Source organism: Balaenoptera borealis (assembly GCF_965194805.1).
Source record: "Balaenoptera borealis genome assembly, chromosome: 13".
NCBI classification, from domain to species: domain Eukaryota; kingdom Metazoa; phylum Chordata; class Mammalia; order Artiodactyla; family Balaenopteridae; genus Balaenoptera; species Balaenoptera borealis.
Genome location: NC_138870.1, coordinates 908811 through 928369, shown reverse-complemented (window position 1 = coordinate 928369; position 19559 = coordinate 908811). Strand labels below are relative to the sequence as shown.

General features: G+C 49.5%; 1 protein-coding gene across 27 annotated transcripts in view; it reads right to left on the bottom strand.

Moving 5' to 3' along the window:
• Nucleotides 1-19559, bottom strand: part of MICAL3 (microtubule associated monooxygenase, calponin and LIM domain containing 3) — a 176124-nt gene that overhangs the window by 93385 nt on the left and 63180 nt on the right. For all 27 annotated transcript variants that reach the window (XM_082350068.1, XM_082350056.1, XM_082350045.1 and 24 more), the window contains 6 exons: nt 6737-7075; nt 4511-4718; nt 2574-2690; nt 2068-2169; nt 1387-1542; nt 330-430 (listed from right to left, as the gene is read on the bottom strand). In XM_082350068.1, the coding sequence (XP_082206194.1) occupies nt 330-430; nt 1387-1542; nt 2068-2169; nt 2574-2690; nt 4511-4718; nt 6737-7000 (948 nt within the window). In that variant the 5' untranslated portion in view covers nt 7001-7075. The remainder of the gene's footprint in view (nt 1-329; nt 431-1386; nt 1543-2067; nt 2170-2573; nt 2691-4510; nt 4719-6736; nt 7076-19559) is intronic.

Genomic DNA, 19559 nt, shown 5'->3' with positions numbered 1-19559 from the left:
GGGAGTGGGGAGTGGGCTGGGCTACTCCTGGGACAGTGCTGGCCACGTGCTGACAACTGCTAATGCTGGATAACAGGCACATTGGGGTTCATCACACAAGTCTCTCCACTTTTGTTCACGCTTGAAATTTTCCATAATAAAAGATTTTTTAAAAAGTTAAACTAAAAAACATCAGAGGAGTACAAAGTACATGGTCCCAGGAGACGAGTGAGGCACTCATTTTCATCCCCTTGCAGGAAAAAACTCATCAGACAATAAAATTCTTTCTCTTGGTAATCACATGACCCAGTACAACATAAAAAGAGGTTTAAAAGAAATCCGTGACTCACATGCAGTATCACCCCTTTGTCCAGTAAACTCTGCTTTTTGGCTGTCATAACAAAATAGTGTGTGTCATCTTTGTAGTAGACGATGTTCTCCAAATCGATCCCTGCCAACAGAGAACAAACGTGCACGTAAGGGTCTGCTGAGATGAAGGTGGGTTAGGGCAGCCAGAGAGACTGTACTGGCCCACAGAGACCAGGGTTGTGGAACTCCAGACAGGGAAAGAGAAAATAAAAAAGGCACCTGAGCCTGATCCTCACTTCCTGCATATTTGTTCACGAAAAGGGGGGAGCTCTGGTTATCCTCACACTACTCTGCATTCACCCGACACCCTGTTATCCTAGCAACAGCAATCAATCGGAAGCAGAAACACGAGGATGGGAAGAAAGGAGAGGTTAACCTCTAGTAAGAGGGTTTGAGTCAGTTCTCAGGTTAAACCTCTCCGATGCTCGTCAGGGCAACAGGGGAATCTCCTAGACTCTCACGGGCAGGACAGACAACTGGACGCCTGGAAGTACAGAGTGCACTACTGGCTCTTTAAGTCGATTAACCTGAAAAACAGATGCAAGGGGAAGAAACCATGTTCTTTCAGAAAACAGGTAAGTGGAATTTGCCACACATTTTTGTTGCAGCAAAATGTCTAAGTGAATCCATCTATTCACAAGCTATCATACAACAACCTCATTTCTATCTAGCACGTGGTTTACTTCAAAGCCAAACAAACTCAGGAAAAAGAAGACACACTCAACACCTAGAGTCAGGTTCTCAACAAACCAGAGCTCCCCTCCAACAGCCGACGGCGTCAGGCACCACCGTGCAGAGCCGGGCAGGGGGAAGGGCTGGAGGAGCAGCCCATCCCTGCAATGAGGACAAAGGACACCAGAGTAGGAGACGGAGACACAGAAAGCACACGCTCAGAACGAAGCACGGGAGTGAAGAAGGAGCAGAGGGGCAAACAACACAGCAGTAACACCGATGACCCCCCCACCAAACCCTCCAAGAGAAAGATCATAAGCGGTATTTAAATTCTATCCTTTTTGCTGTGGAGGCATTGACACCAACCTGTGGCTTCCCTCAGTTCCTGGAAAAATTTCTGGTTGAATATAAAAGCCACACCACTGATCTCTTCCACTTTGGCTTCTGCTGTTGTATTTCGGTTAATAAAATTTGCTGTAATGGCAATGGCCAGTTTGCCACGAAATTCTTTCCGACGAAATCCTGGAAGGAAAGAAATTTTCAGAGGTGGCAAAAGCTGGCTAAAGAAGGAAGATCATGTCACACAGGAGGGGTGCTGAGGAAGACATTAGGGAATATGGGGGATGGGAATCAATGGGAAGATTTTAGGGCAGCTCTCCTCTACCTGGAAATAAGGTGTTTACCTCCCAAAGACTGTAACAATCCAGGAAAGACGTCAAAGTCACCCACAACTAACACACCGCTGGAAATCTGACGGACCAGAAGAGTACTCAGTACGAGGGCTTCCGTTTCATAAAAAGGGATGCCGTCTGCTTTAATAACTTAGGTTTAATCCTGCAATGTTCCCTGCTCACGGGTGGCTTGTCTCCCTGTGCCCTGGGGAAGTGGCCCAGTACCAGCTGGCGGGGCGAAGATGGGGCCTGCCGTTCACCCAGCCTAGGCAGCGCACGCGTGAGGATTCTCAGGAGTGGGGCCTCTGAAGACACAAGCTCTTGGCAGGGTTCCTCCACATGAAGCAGGTGAAGGAGAGAGGAGCATTGCCCGTACCTTCCAAGGTGTTCCTGCGGCCATCCCCTCCAATGATCACTTCAAATTCATATTCTGATACAGGATGGGTTTTGGGGTGCACCAGGGCCCGCCAACCTATCCCTGTGGACGAAAAGTCAAAATGAAGGTTATCACCCAGACCCATTCATACATCTAAGACATCTCTAGGTACCCAGGTGGGCAGACTGCACAAAACCCCACGCCAAAAACACACCAGGCGTAAAAGCATGGGGTACAAACCAAAGAAAGAAGCCTCGAGGAAGGCTCACAAAGGAACGTCCCCACCACACGACTTCCTATAACGAATCCAAGCACCTGTAATGTCTAATACTATGTCAGAGGCCTCCTCATTAGTCAAAAGTCCCTCCAAAGGCACAGGCTGTGCAAATGGAGACACTCCTTTAACTAGCTCTGAAAACAACCCTCAGATTCCTCTCTTCTCCCTGGATCTCATCTCTCCTCACCTCTTCAAGGCCCTTTTATCCCTCCTTCATTTGTTCACTCACGTTCATTTTCTTGGTCCTCAGGAGGCTCCACAAGTCCTTGGAATTCCACGTTGACATGGATTTCAATGCCTAGGATCAATGCTACTTTCAAAAGTATTAGTTGAAGCTGACGGATACCTGGGTGAACAGGAAGATTACAGGAGTGAGGGCCCACCGGGGGGGAGAGGACCAGTCAGCATCACTGCCCCGGTCCCCCCGTCCACCAACGCAGAGTTTATCCAGATGCTCAAAGCCACCTACAGCAGGCGGCTTTTCCGAGCCATGCTCCATAGCGTCTTCCTTTCTTTCTCAAGGGCAAATACAACTCAGTGCAAGAGACGTTCTAGAGAGACACGCAGGCCTACCTCTCAAAAGCTCTGAGACAGAAGGAGACTCTCCCTTCCATCCTCCCTGACACAGAGCCACAGTGACCGAGCAGCACCTACGATGCTGACAGGACTCACCACAGGAGGCAGAAGATAGGCACCCCCAGGGGTGCTTCCAACTGGATACAAAGGGCTGCCCTGCTTCCTGAATTGCCCACGGCATCTCTCTCTCAGCCTGTTCCCTCACTGATCTTCACACACTCTTACCGCTGAGAGGGGATCCCTGAAACCAGCCTTAGTCTCTTACCATTCCCCCTCCCACCACTGGTCTACGGCTGCAGAAACTAAGGCTCAAAATGATTGAAAATCTTGCTCATTATCATAGTGAGACTTATTTATTTGTTCAGTGTCCAATGAGTAGTTCCCAGGTGCCAGACACGGACGGCCCCAGGTACACTGAGAGAAAGTCTGGGCCCTGATGTGGGACCCTCTCAGCTCCAAGACAAATCCTGCCACACACAAGGCAGACAAGTCCGCTGACACACTGACCTCGGTCCTCTGTTAACACCGACTGCCTACAGGCTGTGACCAATGTGCTAGGAATACGTGCTAGTCCTCCACGCAGCCGTCTCGGCTATCTCCCCCACTTTCCACCCTTCCACGTCACACTCCCAAAGACTTGTTAAATCCCCTGCTAGCGCATCTCATTCCTGCAGACGGCTGCTACCCAGTACAGCCCGACAGATGCACAGAGTGCTTCTGCTGCCGGCGGAATGTGGCATCTGCTGGCCAGCGTCTGATAAACTGGCACAACTGCTTCAAAGAGCAAAGGGTTGAGTAGCTGAATGTTTACAGGACACATCTGAGGAGCTCAGAACAACAGTTCCTTGATAAGCCTGTCCTGCAATCATTAATGGTGATCAACAGACAAGACTTCAACTTCATAATGTAGACAACAGTCTGTTCTGAACCGCTTTTCAGAGCAGCATGAAAACAAAAGCACCGTCTGCATTAACTTCTACTGCCTCGAGCACAGGCCCAGGCTGAGCTTGGAGGGGACAGGAGGAGAGCAGGAGCCCCCCACGCTGCAGACCTCACGAGAATCACTCGGGCAAAGGGATCCCGCTATCTACTTGCCATTCACAGCCAGACTAGGAGTCTGCTTCTTCCACCACTGTGGCTCCCCAGGACCATCCCCAGAGTGTTTTTTCTCACATTACGAGAGTACCCACCTAGCACATCACAGCAAGCCGCATACCTCGTGCTTCTCCCATCGGACTAAGAGCCACCAGAGGGTCAAAGCCCAAACTGGCAGTCTGTTTCCTAGCCTGGCCCCAATCCTATCCCACCCACTGCCAGTGCTCAGTAAGCGCTCAGGACGTTAGAATTCCTTAAGCTAAACTCATTTCATAGGAGACACACTGGTAGTTAAGAATCTCAGGTTACAGAACCACTGGAGGGCAGGTATTTTGACTCCAAGCTGAGTGTGTTTTCTACACAGTAGATACTAAGGACGTCAGCACACACTGGGCTGCTGAGTACGAATTCCTCCGGTAATCTGCCTGCCTCTTTCTCCTGAAAAATGAGTAGAGGGTAGCGGTGGGATCCTACAGGAGAACTGATTTTACTTACTGATGTGGTCGATGGCTCCAGCACAGAACTTGCCGTAGAACTTCTTGGCACCCAGGCCTCGCAGATCGTGTATGGTGAATGGCCAGAGATGCAAGACATTGTTGCGGGAGAAGGCATCTCGTTTCTCAATCACGACCACCTTAGCTCCCAATAAGGATAAATCGATGGCTGTGCGGAGACCGCAGGGGCCAGCTCCAATGATGAGACACTGAAAAACACAGCTGCTTTCAGGGCGAAGGCAGCACCTCTTGAGCGCATAACCACCATTCCCTAAAGCCCCCCAGTAGGGCTATGCTCCCCATGACCAAGAAACCTTCAAACCCATCCGGGTCAGAGCTGAGTGCCTGCAATGGCTTCACAGAAAAGCTGTGGGCGCTCTGGATGGAGAAGACTTAACTGTAAGTGCTGGACAGAAACTCAGGCACCTGCAGATCACATTACCTGGGTCCTCACATCAACACACAATATGAAGATCACATCTCATCTCTCAACAACAGGAGAAAACCTTCTGGAAGGTTTCTAAGTCAAGCAGATCTCTGTCCACGGAGGCACAGATCATTAAATACACAGCCAAGCAATCTTAGGGTCCTGGAATGGACCTACCACTTGAGAGACTCCCAGGTGGTAATTTTCAAGAGCCAAAGATTTATGTGCAGAAAAGAATTCTAAAATCACCAACTTTAGACTGAAAATCCAGGGAAATGATCTTGAAGATCCATATTCTAGAGAAGTACTCAGGGTGAGACTGTACACTTATCTTAACTAGTTGGCATGCACGTTCAGAAGAAAGACATGCACTGTTTCTGGCTTCCGATTCCTTTTATCCTTTTATTCTTTTTCCATATAAATTTACTTATTTATTTATTCCATATAAATTTTTTTCCATATAAATTTATTTATTTATATTTTTAATTTTTATTTTTAATTTAAATTTTAATTTAATTTTATATTTTTAATTTTTATTTATATTTTTATATTTTTAATTTATTTATATTTTTATATTTTATATTTTTTATTTTGGCTGTGTTGGGTCTTCGTTGCTGTGCATGGGCTTTCTCTAGTTGCGGCGAGCGGGGGCTACTCTTCGTTGTGGTGCGTGGGCTTCTCATTGTGGTGGCTTCTCTTGTTGCGGAGCATGGGCTCTAGGTGCGCGGGCTTCAGTAGTTGTGGCTCGCGGGCTCTAGAGCGCAGGCTCAGTAGTTGTGGCACGCAGGCTTAGTTGCTCCGCGGCATGTGGGATCTTCCCGGACCAGTGCTCAAACCCATGTCCCTTGCACTGGCAGGCAGATTCTTAACCCCCGTACCACCAGGGAAGCCCCTCCAATGCAGCCAAAAATAAATAAATAAATTTATATATATATATATATAAAAACTCTAGAGCGCACTTGAATTACTTGCATTTTGTGGATGAATATCTACCCAAATGCAAACCAACACAGGGCAAGTTAAGGCTCCTGAAAGGACAGTAACAACAGTCATAAAGTCATCTGCAACTTCATTTCCCTGCTAGCTTTTCCGAACTTCTCACAGAAAGTGCTCTTACTAAGGAGAAGAGCAGGAATGTATTACCTTTCTCCTCTCCCCACGCCTCCCCCTGCACAGGTGACTGCGCATCTCGGATCTTTCCCCAGGCCTACCCGTTTCATGGAAACTCTATTTCTCTCGATTGTGAAGAAAGCAAAAGAAATACTTTAGTTTACAAAGCCCTTGCTTATCAAGATAGACCTCTGGAAAATGGATGAAAAGAGGTCTGAAGCCTGTGGGAAGAAAATCCCCAAATTGGCAAATACTCTACACCTTACCAGAGGCTGAGTCTGGAACAATGACTTTGCCCAGCACCAGGCTGCCACGGTCAGACAGGACACTGACAGGGCCTGGCTACCTCTTTGCTCAGAGGCCTACATCCTCCTAACAGTCTGAGATTCAACTAGAATCTCAGCAAAATCAAACAACTCCTACGGTGTTTGACTTCAGGGTTGTTCTCAGTAGCTGACACCCCGAATGTTCCTATGTGAATCCACGGGATAAGAATGGGGCACACAGAACAGTCGAATGAACGAACACAGGTAGTGGATCCACAAAGTTCTGCCGCAGTGTGAGCTTGACGGCCTCCCTAGGCTGTGGCCTAAGCAGCCTTGTCCTCACCAGGCTACCTCCACCCAATGCTCTCTCCTTCTCCAGCTGAGTCCTTGGGTCAGTGCCCAGGGCCTGGGCGGCCGCCCCTACCTTAGTGTTAGTGCACGCCTTTCCCTTCTTGTAGTCTTTGTGGCTGCCCCGCTTGTCCAGCTTTGCCCAGAGGGCCTTGGCTCTCCAGTAGTTGAGCTTGGACTTGAGCTTGTGGTAAAAGGAGCGGTGGTCCTTAGGCTTCAGTTCCAGGTGGTCGCAGAGCTCTTGGAAGGCCTTGAGGGTCCCCTTGCAAGTGGTGGCCTGCACGAACCGGTCAAAGAGGATGTGAGCCCGATTCGTCGCCTCGTTCTTACGTTCCTCCATGTCTCCCCACTCTCAGGCCCCTGACAAATGGGGCAGTGGGGGGGCTGTTGATCCACCTGACGCCGTCACGTTAATCTAATAAAGAAAGAAAGAGGAACGGTTAGCAAATCCAAAGCTGCATCTAGAAACGTTTTCTAGGAGACATAACTCTTTCCAGAGTGCACTTCCTAAGTGTTGCAGGCGTTCGTTACACAAGCGTAATAAGCTGCCGGTCCTCTAGACTCCAGGCACCGTCTGAGACACCGCGGATGGAGAAATGAGGAAGACTGCGGTTGCTTTCAAGGCTCTTACAGTTTAGCGGGTGAATAGAAGCTTAGATGTGCCCTGCTAAGTGTCAGAGAGAGGCTCAAGGGATGTGGGAACACAGGGGAAGAGCGCCTACATCATGGGGGAGGGACCCTCATCCAGGATGAGCCTCTGAGGGACGACAGCTGAGGGTTTCAGGATGAATTAGTGTCCGCCAGGCAGGCAGGAAGCACAGGACGTGGAAAAGGAAGTAAACTGGAAGGCCTGCAAGGGACTCTTACAGACGAAAGGGTCAGGGATGTCTCCCGTGGAGTGAGTGGTGAGCCCAGGCCGAGGGATTACAAACAGAAGCCCTCATCTGTGGCGGGTACCCTGTTACAGCTGAGCTGCCTCAGTGGAGGGGCTCACCAGGCAGTCGGCTGAGTCGGCTCGGGGGGCACAGCACACAGGTGGTAGCTGACCTGTGAAGGCTGGTCAGATGACACGGGGGAGCCCTGGGCTCCGGGGGAGACCTGGACTCAGCGAGGGAGGGGCTGGCAGCCAAGGACGAGCACTCTGAAGAGCTTCTGAGGCGCAGCGGAGAGGTCTGAGAGCAGAGCCAAGGTCGGCGTTTAGGGGCTGAAGTCCTGCCATGCAGACGGCACGTGGCAGGTAGGAGGATTTTACAGCCATTCCATTTTGCCCACAAAGAAACCTGACAGCAGTAATGATGCTGTCTATACCTCCCACTTATCAAAAACCTCCAGCACCTACCAGCCTACATTTGCTGGGAGAAGCTTCAAGAAGGGAGGGGCCCCGCATGCGCTCCTTCACCCACTCCCTGCCTTGGGTCTGTACCACGCTTACTTGTCATCACTACGGAGAACTGTTGCTGGGGGCGGGAGGCAAAGGGCCAGAGGCTGGAACAGGGCGAGCAGAGAAGCAGGGCAGGGCAACAAGACGAGCAGCACCTCGGCCCTGGGTCCACGCGCGCCGGGCCCGGGCTGCCCCACTCGGCCTCAGTTCTCCCTCGCGTTAGATGAGGTGAGAGTGGACGCCCGGCGTTCAGTGTGGGAAAACCCTCCCAGCCACAGGGCTCACGCCCGGGGCTCCAGGCGACTTCCCGCCGGGTGACAAACAGGGTTGCGCCAGAGCTCTGCTTTAAAGAGGACCTGCTCGTGGAGATGGCAGGGGATGGAGGAAGGGAGCTGCTGATCTACTGTGTTGGGGGAGGAGGGGTGGAAGCGAGAAGTGACCCACTGTTTAGTGAACCAGCCCAGGGCAAAGGGAGCCACCAAACTATGTGCTGATGAGACCCTCTGCTTGCCTCCCCAGGCCTGGAAGAGCCCCACGTCCCATCCTGAAGCTCTTACAGGCGGGAGAAGCCCCCTTGGGAAGCGGGAATAAGATTCTGCTTCTTTCCACACTTTACCACGTATTATAAGGTTGAACTGAACCAACTGGAGGTGTGGGTGGTTTCCTGAGAGAAGGCAATACCTAAATACCAGGAACTGCCACTTTCCTCTTGTGTTTTCTGTGTCAACAGACACAGCACTTGTTCTGTGGAGGCCGAGGTGAAGATGCTAATTCTTTACCTGAAACACACTGACTTGGCTTCTCATCTCAAATACATCACTAACTCAACAACCCCTCCTATGCACACTGTTGAACAACAGCTTGTCCCAACAGCCACGTGGCCAAGAGTCCAACAAGAAATGGAATTAACTGGAACTAACCTTCAGTTTCCCCTAAATAAAAGTTTATTCTAGGTAGCGCTAAGCAGCAAGATAAATAAAGTTTCTAAAAAGAGCCCATTCTTCTTCTTACAAGTCAATGCTTATCCTAGAAACTGCAGGTAGTCAAAAGACGGCTTGTAAGTGGCAGAGAAAACCAAACATGCTCACCCAGAAGCAGAAGAAAGGGTAACAACCCACGACTAGAAACAACGGTCCCGGGTGTTGCCCGTCGGGGCCTCTGCGGCTTTATTTGCTTTGCTCGTGAGGCCAGCAGACAGCGCTCCTGCCCCTGCGTGCCCCACCTGTATGCACAGCTCTCCCGAACTCCACCAGAGTCACAGTGTTTAGAAAGCTTTGAACACACCGGCTCTGATCTCTCTGCCTCTCGTCAAGAAAGAAAATGATTTTTCTTTGTTCCTAAACAGCAGCAGCCACCTTCCACTCCCTGCCAGGATCTGGAGCCCGAGGCACCACCGTGTTCTAGCTGACACCAACACGCTCAAGATCCTGCGACATGCGTTTCTAAAGGCCTTTCCCCTGTCTCACCCCACCCTAAAAGAGTCTCGGCATTTATTTTCAAAGAAGAATTCTGATGTGTGGGCTAACACCCCCTTGGTTGGCTGTAGCCCACCCTGTTTGAAACAAACATTTACTTCCAAAGAGCTGAGCACTTGCTCAAACCAAACCTCACCACAGATGAACACCTTCATTAATAACTGGCCCCCAATCCTTCTGCTGATGCAAAACACTTTCAAATGAACAGGTTCCAGCCGCTCCCGGACAGCTGCAGAGAGCCTGCTTGCAAGAGGCAGACAGGGAGTAAGTGCCCAGTGTAAGAGAGTTCCACCTGCAGGTCACTAATGACAACAGATAAGTAGAGGGAAGCTGGTTCCTGGAACAATGTGACAGGCACCCGAGGTAAGACTACACAAGACCAATTCCCTCGGGCTGCCTCAGCTTTCCCCCTCTGCAAGCCAAGTGGCCGTAGCAGAAGACACTCCAGTGTCTGTTCTGTAGCTCTGCTGGCGGGACAGCCTCGTGCAGCCTGGGGACTACCCGGCACTGGGTTCACGCTAAGAGCAGCTGGGCAGACAGCAGAAGGACCACTCCCACCATCGCCCTCATGCCCTCATTCCTGAACGTCAAACCCAAGTCGTGCTCCTCCGGGCCTCTCCTGGACCACCCCCATGTGCTGTACGTCCCACTAGCCAGGGAAAATCAACACTCATAAGCGCAGGAGCCTACATACCAGGAAACCTGGCCGGAAGGTGCCAGAAATCCTGAGGACTGAAAAGTCAAGGTGTGGAAGGAAGGGACAAGGGAAGTGAGGAGCCTGAGGAGAGATGAGAAGAGGTGAGGCCAGCTCTCCGCATGTCAGTGCGATCTCTGCCACCGGCAATGGCCTGCGAGTTCCATCCCACAGCAGCTGACTGCTGACTCAGAAGCACACTCCTTGGCTGTGGAGGAAAGTGCTAGAGGGACAGCCTATGAAGTGCATGCAGGAACAGAGTTTATGTTTCTATTTATAAGAGTAAAAGGTTGTCACTGACTCATGGCTGGTTTGAGAACACTCAGTCTCTAGCTCTTAGAATAGATGGGTGGTTATTTGAGGGGTGGGGGAGACTTACCTTTAAAAATAGAAAAAGGAAAGAGAATCAAAACAACAAAATAAGAATTATACTTCAAGAGTAAGAAATCAGAGCCAAGTTTGGTTAATTTTCTCCCTAGCCACTGCACCACTAATATACTGGCACATGTGCAAATCTGACTCTTACAAAGGATCTACCAAATGCTCCTTTCCTAGCCCATGCAGTCAGAGGCGTGACTTGTCTAAACAGACCTTAGAAGGAAGGCAGATAGGAAGACATGTTTTACAATGTCATTAGGAGGAAAATTAGATGACAAATGCACTTCAGATTACAGAGATTCCTTCATGTTTTACAGAAACAAGGACCAAAGTAGCCAAATGCCTTGAGTTCTTGGTCAGTCTTTCTGCAAAAGAGCCGCTCAGGCCACCACCATCTGTGGATGGGGACACTGAGTCCCTCGCCTGGGGCATCTGATTGAATCAGACTGCCTGGTAATGAAACTCCTCGTCGCCCCAACTGCTTCCCAGCTCCTGTCTCAAAGGCCTCTCATTTCTCATGGCCCCAAGATAAGGTTCTCTAGGTCCCAAGGAAGCAAGCTCAAAATACAAGAAGGAAAGCAGTCCTTCTCACAATTCTTGTTGCTGCCTTTGTTCCATCCTTAGTTCTTCTCTGACTTTCCATCCTATTTAGCATCAAATGGACACTCGGCGGGATGCTGAGGACACCGGAAACCAGCCCCCGTGCCCCTCCCCATTCCACGGATCTGCTCTTTAGTCCCACGCACCGGTCCTCATCCGCGCCTGCGATTCCGCAAGCGCGTGACTGGAATGGCTCTCTCCTCCACCACCTCAGGGCTTCATCAGGGCAGGGACCGGGTCTCTGCAGCTTCAGCCTGACCTGCAGTGGGAACACTCTAGTTTCTGTGGAGTTGACAAGGGAAAAGAATCCCTAGTGGGAGTCTGTCTGGAGGTCCCTGCGTGGCTGGGGGAGGTGGAGGAGAAGCGGGGGATGTTACAGAGGAGAGTTCTATCTAATGTGCCACCAAAATGGGGTGTCTAAGAACACAGTCAGCCTGGGCAGGGGAGAGCAACTAGCAAAAATGCAGCGCTTTTGTTATGGATTCTCACACTGCCTTATTCTAGGAGGTGGAACGGCCCTCTCTAGAGGGGTCTGAGAAGAGCCTGAACCATGACCTCTGGGTTCTCTTCCAAGTCTCCAATTCTGAAAGACGCTAACCCCTAATGTTGTATCTTCTCAAAACTTTTTATTTTACTTTCTTTGACAGAAACCTATTTCTTCAGGAAAAACACCTACACAATTGACCAAGGAGTCAGAAATGACCTCTGCCCATAGAGAACAGACTTGTGGTTGCCAAGGGGGAGGGGGAGAGGGAAAGGCATGGACTGGGAGTTTGGGGTTGGTAGATGCAAACTATTACATTTAGAATGGATATACAACAAGGTCCTAATGTATAGCACAGGGAACTATACTCAGTATCCTGTGATAAACCATAATGCAAAAGAACATAAAAAAAAGAATGTATATATGTATATAACTGAGTCACTTTGCTGTACAGCAGAGATTGACACAACATTGTAAATCAACTATACTTCAATAAAAAAAACTTTTTAAATATATATAAATGGGATCATTAAAAAAATAAAATATTGAAGGGTCAAAAAAAAATAAAATATATCTAAAACATAACTTAAAAAAAAAAAAAGAAAAAAAATGACCTCTGTCTCTGTCACCCCAAGCAAACACTAACAAGTCCAAGTCAGAACCAAACACCAGTAAACATAATGGCTGATGCCGATGCAAATGCCAATGTCTGTCCCAAATAACCCAGGAAAACAAAGAGTCAAAAAGAACAATGCCCCAGCCCCAGTGTCTCAGGAAGAGTATCTTCACCTGCAAAGTGAAGGTAATGTCCAATGAATCACAGGGTTTTGCAGGAACTGAGGTAATGAATGCAAAATGTTTAGCAGTGCCAGACGCACAGCAAGACCCAGTAAATGGCAGGAGTGTTATTATCTAGTAGTTTATAATCCCATCAACAAAAGGTTATACTCAGCTAAATAAGTGGCTACTATAACAGAATGAGAGAACTCAGACAGCTCTGTCCTTTGAAAGAAAGAAAAATGTTGTAAAACTTCCTTTGTCCCTCCCTCACTCTTCACCCTCCCCACTCCACTTGTCCCAGAAGGTGTGACAATGGCATTGGGCAGGAGGGGCTAAAGGATAACACCCGAGTGGGCAAGTTCCTGCCAAACTCAGATGTTCAAACAAGAAAGATACAGGGACTGTCAGTGACAGTGAAAACAGCCAACACTGAATACTTATTGGCGGTCAGATCCACACCGCATCTCCACCGTCACCACAATCTACCACCTGCATTTTGCAGGTGGAAAACTGCTGCTTAAAGACGTTTAAACGTCACACAGCAGGAAAACGGTGCTGCCAAGTTTTGCATCCAGAGCCCAAGGCCAGAGCCATTTGAAGGAAGAACCACCTGAGAACACAGCTTGAGAAACAAGAGCTCATTAGAACGACATCCCCAGTCCAGAACCTCCGGGAGAAGCGCTCCGGGTGAACTTAGCAAGGACACACAATACAAGATTCTTTTTCTTCTCACAATTCATCGCTGTATGGGCTCCTTTGAAATGGAGTCCTTTCTTAAATGGAGGTCAGGGCACTCTGGGGTCACAGTGACCCTCCGAGTGGCGGCTGAAAGGCTGAGCGCTCCCCAGCCTGCATCCCTCAGCAGCTCTCGCACCTGAGCCAGCATCAGCACCTCTCAGGAGGTGATCACAAAGCATTTCTGAATCACCCAATGCTACTCCACTCGCTGCAGGAACTCAGGGCAGGACAGGAGGTGAATCTCAACCTATCCACTACCAAGGGTCCAGAGCTGAGGGACAGAGACCAAAAGACCAACCTCTTCCTGCCCACAAGTCTGAGAGCCTTGTTATGATCCAGGCTGTCAGGGTGAGGAAAGGGCCTCTGGCTGGGGAGAGAGGCTCACTGAGGTTGTGGGAAAGCGCAACCAAAAGCTGTTCTTCTGCCCAAGGGCAGGCCCCGGCCCACGTAGCTCGGCACTGTGTACCCAGTTCCCGGCACGTAGTAGGTGCTCCATGAGGTTCTGCTGACTAGAGGACTGCCCAGCCACCTGCACTTGTGCAGGCTCGGGAAGTGGTCTGCCTGGAAGCCGTGCAGGGTGACCTCGAGGGCCACTGCTGGACAGGGGCTCAGAGAACACCAAAGCTGCGGCAGCCCAACGGGGTCCCGATACTCCCGCAAGGACGGCTGTGGAGCTGTAGGGAAACACCTCTGGTATCTCCTGCTCCTGGGGGCAGACCCTGCAGCAAAAGCTTTGTAAACACATGAACTGCTGGCAAGAGGTTAACGTGGCACCGAATCTGGGGTTTCTCAGTTGTCTGGTCTGCCTAATACCAACCGCCATGAATCACAAAATATACGATGGTCAAGATCCGAAGGACCACCCAGTGTGACCAGCCACCCCACACCTGCATCTTCTGTGTACCGACCACAACACACAAACAGCTGAACCGACAGGCGGCTTTCTACCGTGTGAAGCAGTCTTCACCATCTTTGAGCAGCTTGAAATGTTAATTTCCCAAGGACACAATTTCTAGGTAGAAGACCCCATAGTTTTTTACTCCATGGTCCAAAATTTCCCCTTGGAAGTATCCAGAACAAAATTAGTTCCTCTTTTACAGGCCAGCCGTCCAAACATCTGCTATCTTCACATCCTCCTCAGTTCCTTCAACCATTTCTCTTTTGACGTGGCTTTCAGTTTCTTCACCTCAGCATTCTTCCATAAGCTCCTACGATCATGTCAATACCCATCTCATCTGCCCTCCCACTGTGACGATGAACATGCCCACATGAAGCAACCCGTGTGCACCGATCCCACCCCCCTTACTCCACCACACACACTGCCTCTTGCACTGGTCTTCTCCTCCTGCATCAGTCCCTCCCCCAAACTGAACTATTCCCACTGACGTAGGCTCTCATCTTTAAAAACCCTGCCCTGTCCCCATCTCCTCTGACTAGTGTACTCCACTCCCCAGAAGAACGATCTGTGCTTGTGGTCGTGACTTCCTCTCCCACTGTCCTTGAAACCTACAACAATTAGGCTTCATTCCCACTGTTCCACATAAACATCTCATCAAGGACACAGGGATTTCCACACTGTCAAATCCAACGGCCAGTTCTCAATCCTAGTTTCCTCCACCAGCCCAGAGCTCGAGTCAGCCCACCATGCCTCTTCTCGGCCCTGGGACACCACCCTCCTGGTTCTCCTCTGGCCTCTACAGATACTTTCCTGTGTCCTTTACTGGTCCCTCACATATCCCCACCTTTCGCATGTTGAAATGGCCACAGGGTCACTTAGTCTTTGGGTCTCTTCTCAATCTACATCCACTCCCTGAACATCAGTGGCTTCCTAACTTTTTAAATCGTACACACAGTTCTCTCTATATATAGTTTATGTAAATGTAATTTTTCTTAACAATAAAGCTATTTTTAATTTCAATCAATCAAAATTTTGTAGCTTTTAGAATCTATTGCTCAAGACTGCACGTAAGCAACTTAAATGCAAATTATACTGGTAGCACTTAGGGGAAGCAGACTGTGTACTTTGTTTTTTTGCTCTCCACTTCTATTTGATATTTTTTATTAGTTATCTGTTTTATACATATTAGTGTAAATATGTCAATCCCAATCTCCCAATTCATCCCACCACCACCACCCACCCCCGTAAATGTAATTTTTGAAAAATGTCACAAGTTACCTTTACTACTGAAATATTCTGACGTTTTCTGTTCTCTCATTCTTTAAAGTTGCTGGTCCCCACTGTATTGTTTTCATGACCCATTAATGAGACACAACCCACTTTGAAAATCTCTGCCCTCCATGTCCCCCAGTACCACGGCTTTAAGTATCCATTTTACGTAGAGATAATCACTGGTGCACAAATTTATTTTCTCTCCTCTGAACCTGTAAAACCGACTGCTTATTTGACATTTCTACTTGGAAATTTGACAGGCATCTCAAACTTAACATGCACACAACCTTGATTCCCATTCCTATCCCGAGCCTACTTCTTCCTTAGTTATTTTCTGCATCTCAGCAAATGGCACCAACATCCAGCCAGCTGCTCAATCTAAAACCCTTAGAATTATGCTAATTTCTGTCACATCTCATAGTCAGTTCTTCAGTGTCTTCTGTCTGTTCAATATTCAAAGTACAGCCCAATCCAACCACTCTCCACCATCTCGTCCCCCACCCTCATCAAAGTCATTTCATCCCTCCCTTGGGTTCCTCCAGAGCCCCTCCCTGCTGCCACCGTCCCAGTCCCAGCTCCCCCGAATGTTTTCCAATAGCAGCCTGAGCATTCACTCAGTGTTGGTCCAATCAGGTTACACCTCTGCTCTAAGGCTCCACGGCTTCCCAGCTCAGAGTTAAATCCGAAGTCCTCACAATGGCCTCTGAGGCCCGGAGTGACGTACCGCACTCCCATCTCCTACGCTCCTTAGGCTCTAGCCAGACTGGCCTCCTTCTTGTTCACCAAGTACCCCCAGCAGCGGCCACCCAGGTCTCTGCATGCCCGGTCTCCCTGCTGATGCTCTCCACCAGATGGCCACACGGCTTTTGTTTGTTTGTTTTTTATTTATTTATTTTTGGCTGTGTTGGGTCTTCGTTGCTACGCACTGGCTTTATCTAGTTGCAGTGAGCGGAGGCTACTCTTCGTTGCGGTGTGTGGCCTTCTCATTGCAGTGGCTTCTCTTGTTGAGGAGCATGGGCTCTAGGCACGTGGGCTCAGTTGTTGTGGCTCACAGGCCCTAGAGTGCAGGCTCACTAGTTGTGGTGCACAGGCTCAGTAGCTGTGGCTCGAGGGCTCTAGAGTGCAGGCTCAGTAGTTGTGGCGCACAGGCTTAGCTGCTCCACGGCATGTGGGATCTTCCCGGACCAGGGCTAGAACCCATGTCCCCTGCGTTGGCAGGTGGATTCTTAACCACTGCGCCACCAGGGAAGCTCCCCACAGCTTCCTCTTCACCTTCTTCAGGGCTTTGCTCAAACACCACCTCGTTAGAGAACCCTTTCCTGACCCCCCCACAGACGAAAGAGCACCCACCTCCCATTTCTCTTTAACCCCCTCACCTTGCTTCATTTTTCCTGTGGCATTTGTTACGACCTGACATAGTGTATGTGACTTATTTGTGTATTGTCCATCTTCTCCAGCAGAATGTAAGCCCCAACTATAAAGAAAAGAGCTCGACTGGAATGTGCCCCTCACTGCCGACACCACCGCACAGAACAACCCCCAAATCTTTATCACTAATGTGCTGCTTCTAAAATCTACCCCCATGTTTATGTGCTTTGCTTTCAAGGCCCACTGGGACCTTTCAACTATCTTTACTAAAACTCATCTTGTTTGATTCAGCCAGAGTCACGGATGCAGCTCCCATCTTAGCGTTAAAACAAACATTTTTACCATGGCCTACAAGGCTCTAGAACAGTGTTTCACAAAATTCTGGTCTTAGGACTCCTTTATACTCTTAAAAATATTGAGAACCCAAAGATCTATCAATACTTACTGCATGTGAAGTTAAAACTGAGAAAAATTTCAATATTAATTCAGTTTAAAACAATCCATTACACAGTAACGTAATTAACATTTTTTTCATAAAATATTTTCCAGAACAAAAATTTAGTGATTAGAGTGATACTGTTTTTACATTGTTGCAAATCTCCTCAATGTCTGGCTTATTTAAGACAGCTGGATTCCCACGTCTGCTTCCTGCACTCCACCTGCTGCAGTATCACATATCACGCAGCCTCTAGAAAACTCCACCGTACACTCGTGAGCAGAAAAGAGGGGAAAAGGCAAGTATTTCCAGCTTAGTATCATCGTGAAAATAGTGTTAAGCTCACGGACCCCCCCGAAGAGGTGTCGGAGAGCCCCTACGAGATCCGCACCCCATGCCCTTACCTCTCTCACCTCCTGCTACTGCGGCCCCCTTGCTCATCCCCTCTGTCACACCGGCTTCCTTCCTGCCCCGCGAACACACTCTCCCCTCAGCCTGGCCACTCGCTGCTCCTATGTTTGAAATACTCTCCCCCAGATCCAGTCACACATTCAAAAAATACTACTGAGTATCTGTTGTGTGCTGAGCACTTTTCTTTTTCTTTTTCCATAATTCTTTTTTTTAATATATTTATTTTATTTTATTTATTTTTGGCCGCATTGGGTCTTCATTGCTGCGCGTGGGCTTTCTCTAGTTGTGGCAAGCAGGGGCTACTCTTTGTTGCAGTGTGTGGGCTTCTCATTGCGGTGGCTTCTCTTGTTGTGGAGCACAGGCTCTAGGCACACGGGCTCAGTAGTTGTGGCTTGCGGGCTCTAGAGTACAAGCTCAGCAGCTGTGGCATGCAGGCTCAGTAGTTGTGGTTTGCGGGCTCTAGAGCGCAGGCTCAGTAGTTGTGGCTCATGGGCTCTAGAGCGCAGGCTCAGTAGTTGTGGTGCACAGGCTCAGTAGTTGTGGCTCGTGGACTCTAGAGTGCAGCCTCAGTAGTTGTGGTGCACAGGCTCAGTAGTTGTGGCTCGTGGACTCTAGAGTGCAGGCTCAGTAGTTGTGGCACGTGGGCTCAGTAGTTGTGGCTCATGGGCTCTAGTGCGCAGGCTCAGTAGTTGTGGCCCGTGGGATCTAGCGCGCAGGCTCAGTAGTTGTGTGCCGAGCACTTTTCTAGGCTCTAGAAATAACACAGTGAACAGAGGGAAAACCTGTCCCTGCCTCCCCGGGTGCCCGTCTTCTGAAGGGGCTGACAGGTGTGTGATGCACCCTCACCACCCTTGGCTGTTATTTGAGTGTCACCGCCTCAGTGTGGCCTTCCCTGACCACACCATTTAAAACTGACCCCCCACCCAGCTTAGCCTCTTGCCCTGTTTTCCCCGAAGCACTCACTACAGTCTGATGTACTATAAATGCCATTTACTGTCTTCCTCTCTAGAATGTGAGCTCTACGAGGACAAGGATTTTTGCCACTTTGCTCCCTGCTGTATCATCGCACCCAGAATACGTCCTGACTCAGAGCAGCGCACAACAACTGCCTCTTTTTTGTTGTTGTTGTTTTAATTTATTTTATTTATTTATTTTGGGCTGTGTTGGGTCTTCATTGCTGTATGTGGGCTTTCTCTAATTGTGGCGAGCGGGGGATACTCTTCGTTGTGGTGTGCGGGCTTCTCATTGTGGTGGCTTCTCTTGTTGTGGAGCACGGGCTCTAGGTACGTGGGCTTCAGTAGTTACGGCATGTGGGCTCAGTAGTTGCGGCTCGTGGGCTCTAGAGCTCAGGCTCAGTAGTTGTGCACACGGGCTTAGCTGCTCCGCGGCATGCGGGATCTTCCCAGACCAGGGCTTGAACCCGTGTCCCCTGCATTGGCAGGCAGATTCTCAACCACTGCGCCACCAGGGAAGCCCAACAACTACCTCTTGAATCCATGAACAGATGCGTGACATTGGGGGGTTCAAGAAGAATTCTGTTGGGACGTGAGATGGAAGTCACCAAATGAAAATGGGCTGAGAGCCACCAGGTTGGGAGCAGGAACATGCAGATCCGGGAATCCTACAAGGGGACCCGCGCCTTTTCCACAGCCACACCTGCTCTGGACCCTCCCTCTATAGACCCCTCCGGCAGACCCCTGCACCCACGCAGCAGGAGAGGAGAGCCGGACAGGAGCCAAGCCCTGGAGGCAGCTTTGTTTTCACAGCCAAATGGTTTCAGAGTAACAGCTCCCAAGAAATGAATCTGGTTGCAGAGAAGAGTTTATCAGTGTCATGAAGTGTTACAGGGCAGCTCTCAGCCCACCTCCCCCAGAAGCTAAGGGAAGGACCCATAATCTTTCTATATCCAGGGTGTGTGTGTGTGTGTGTGTGTGTGTGTGTGTGTGTGTTTAAAATCTGTCTCAGAAATCCATGCTGCTGTCAT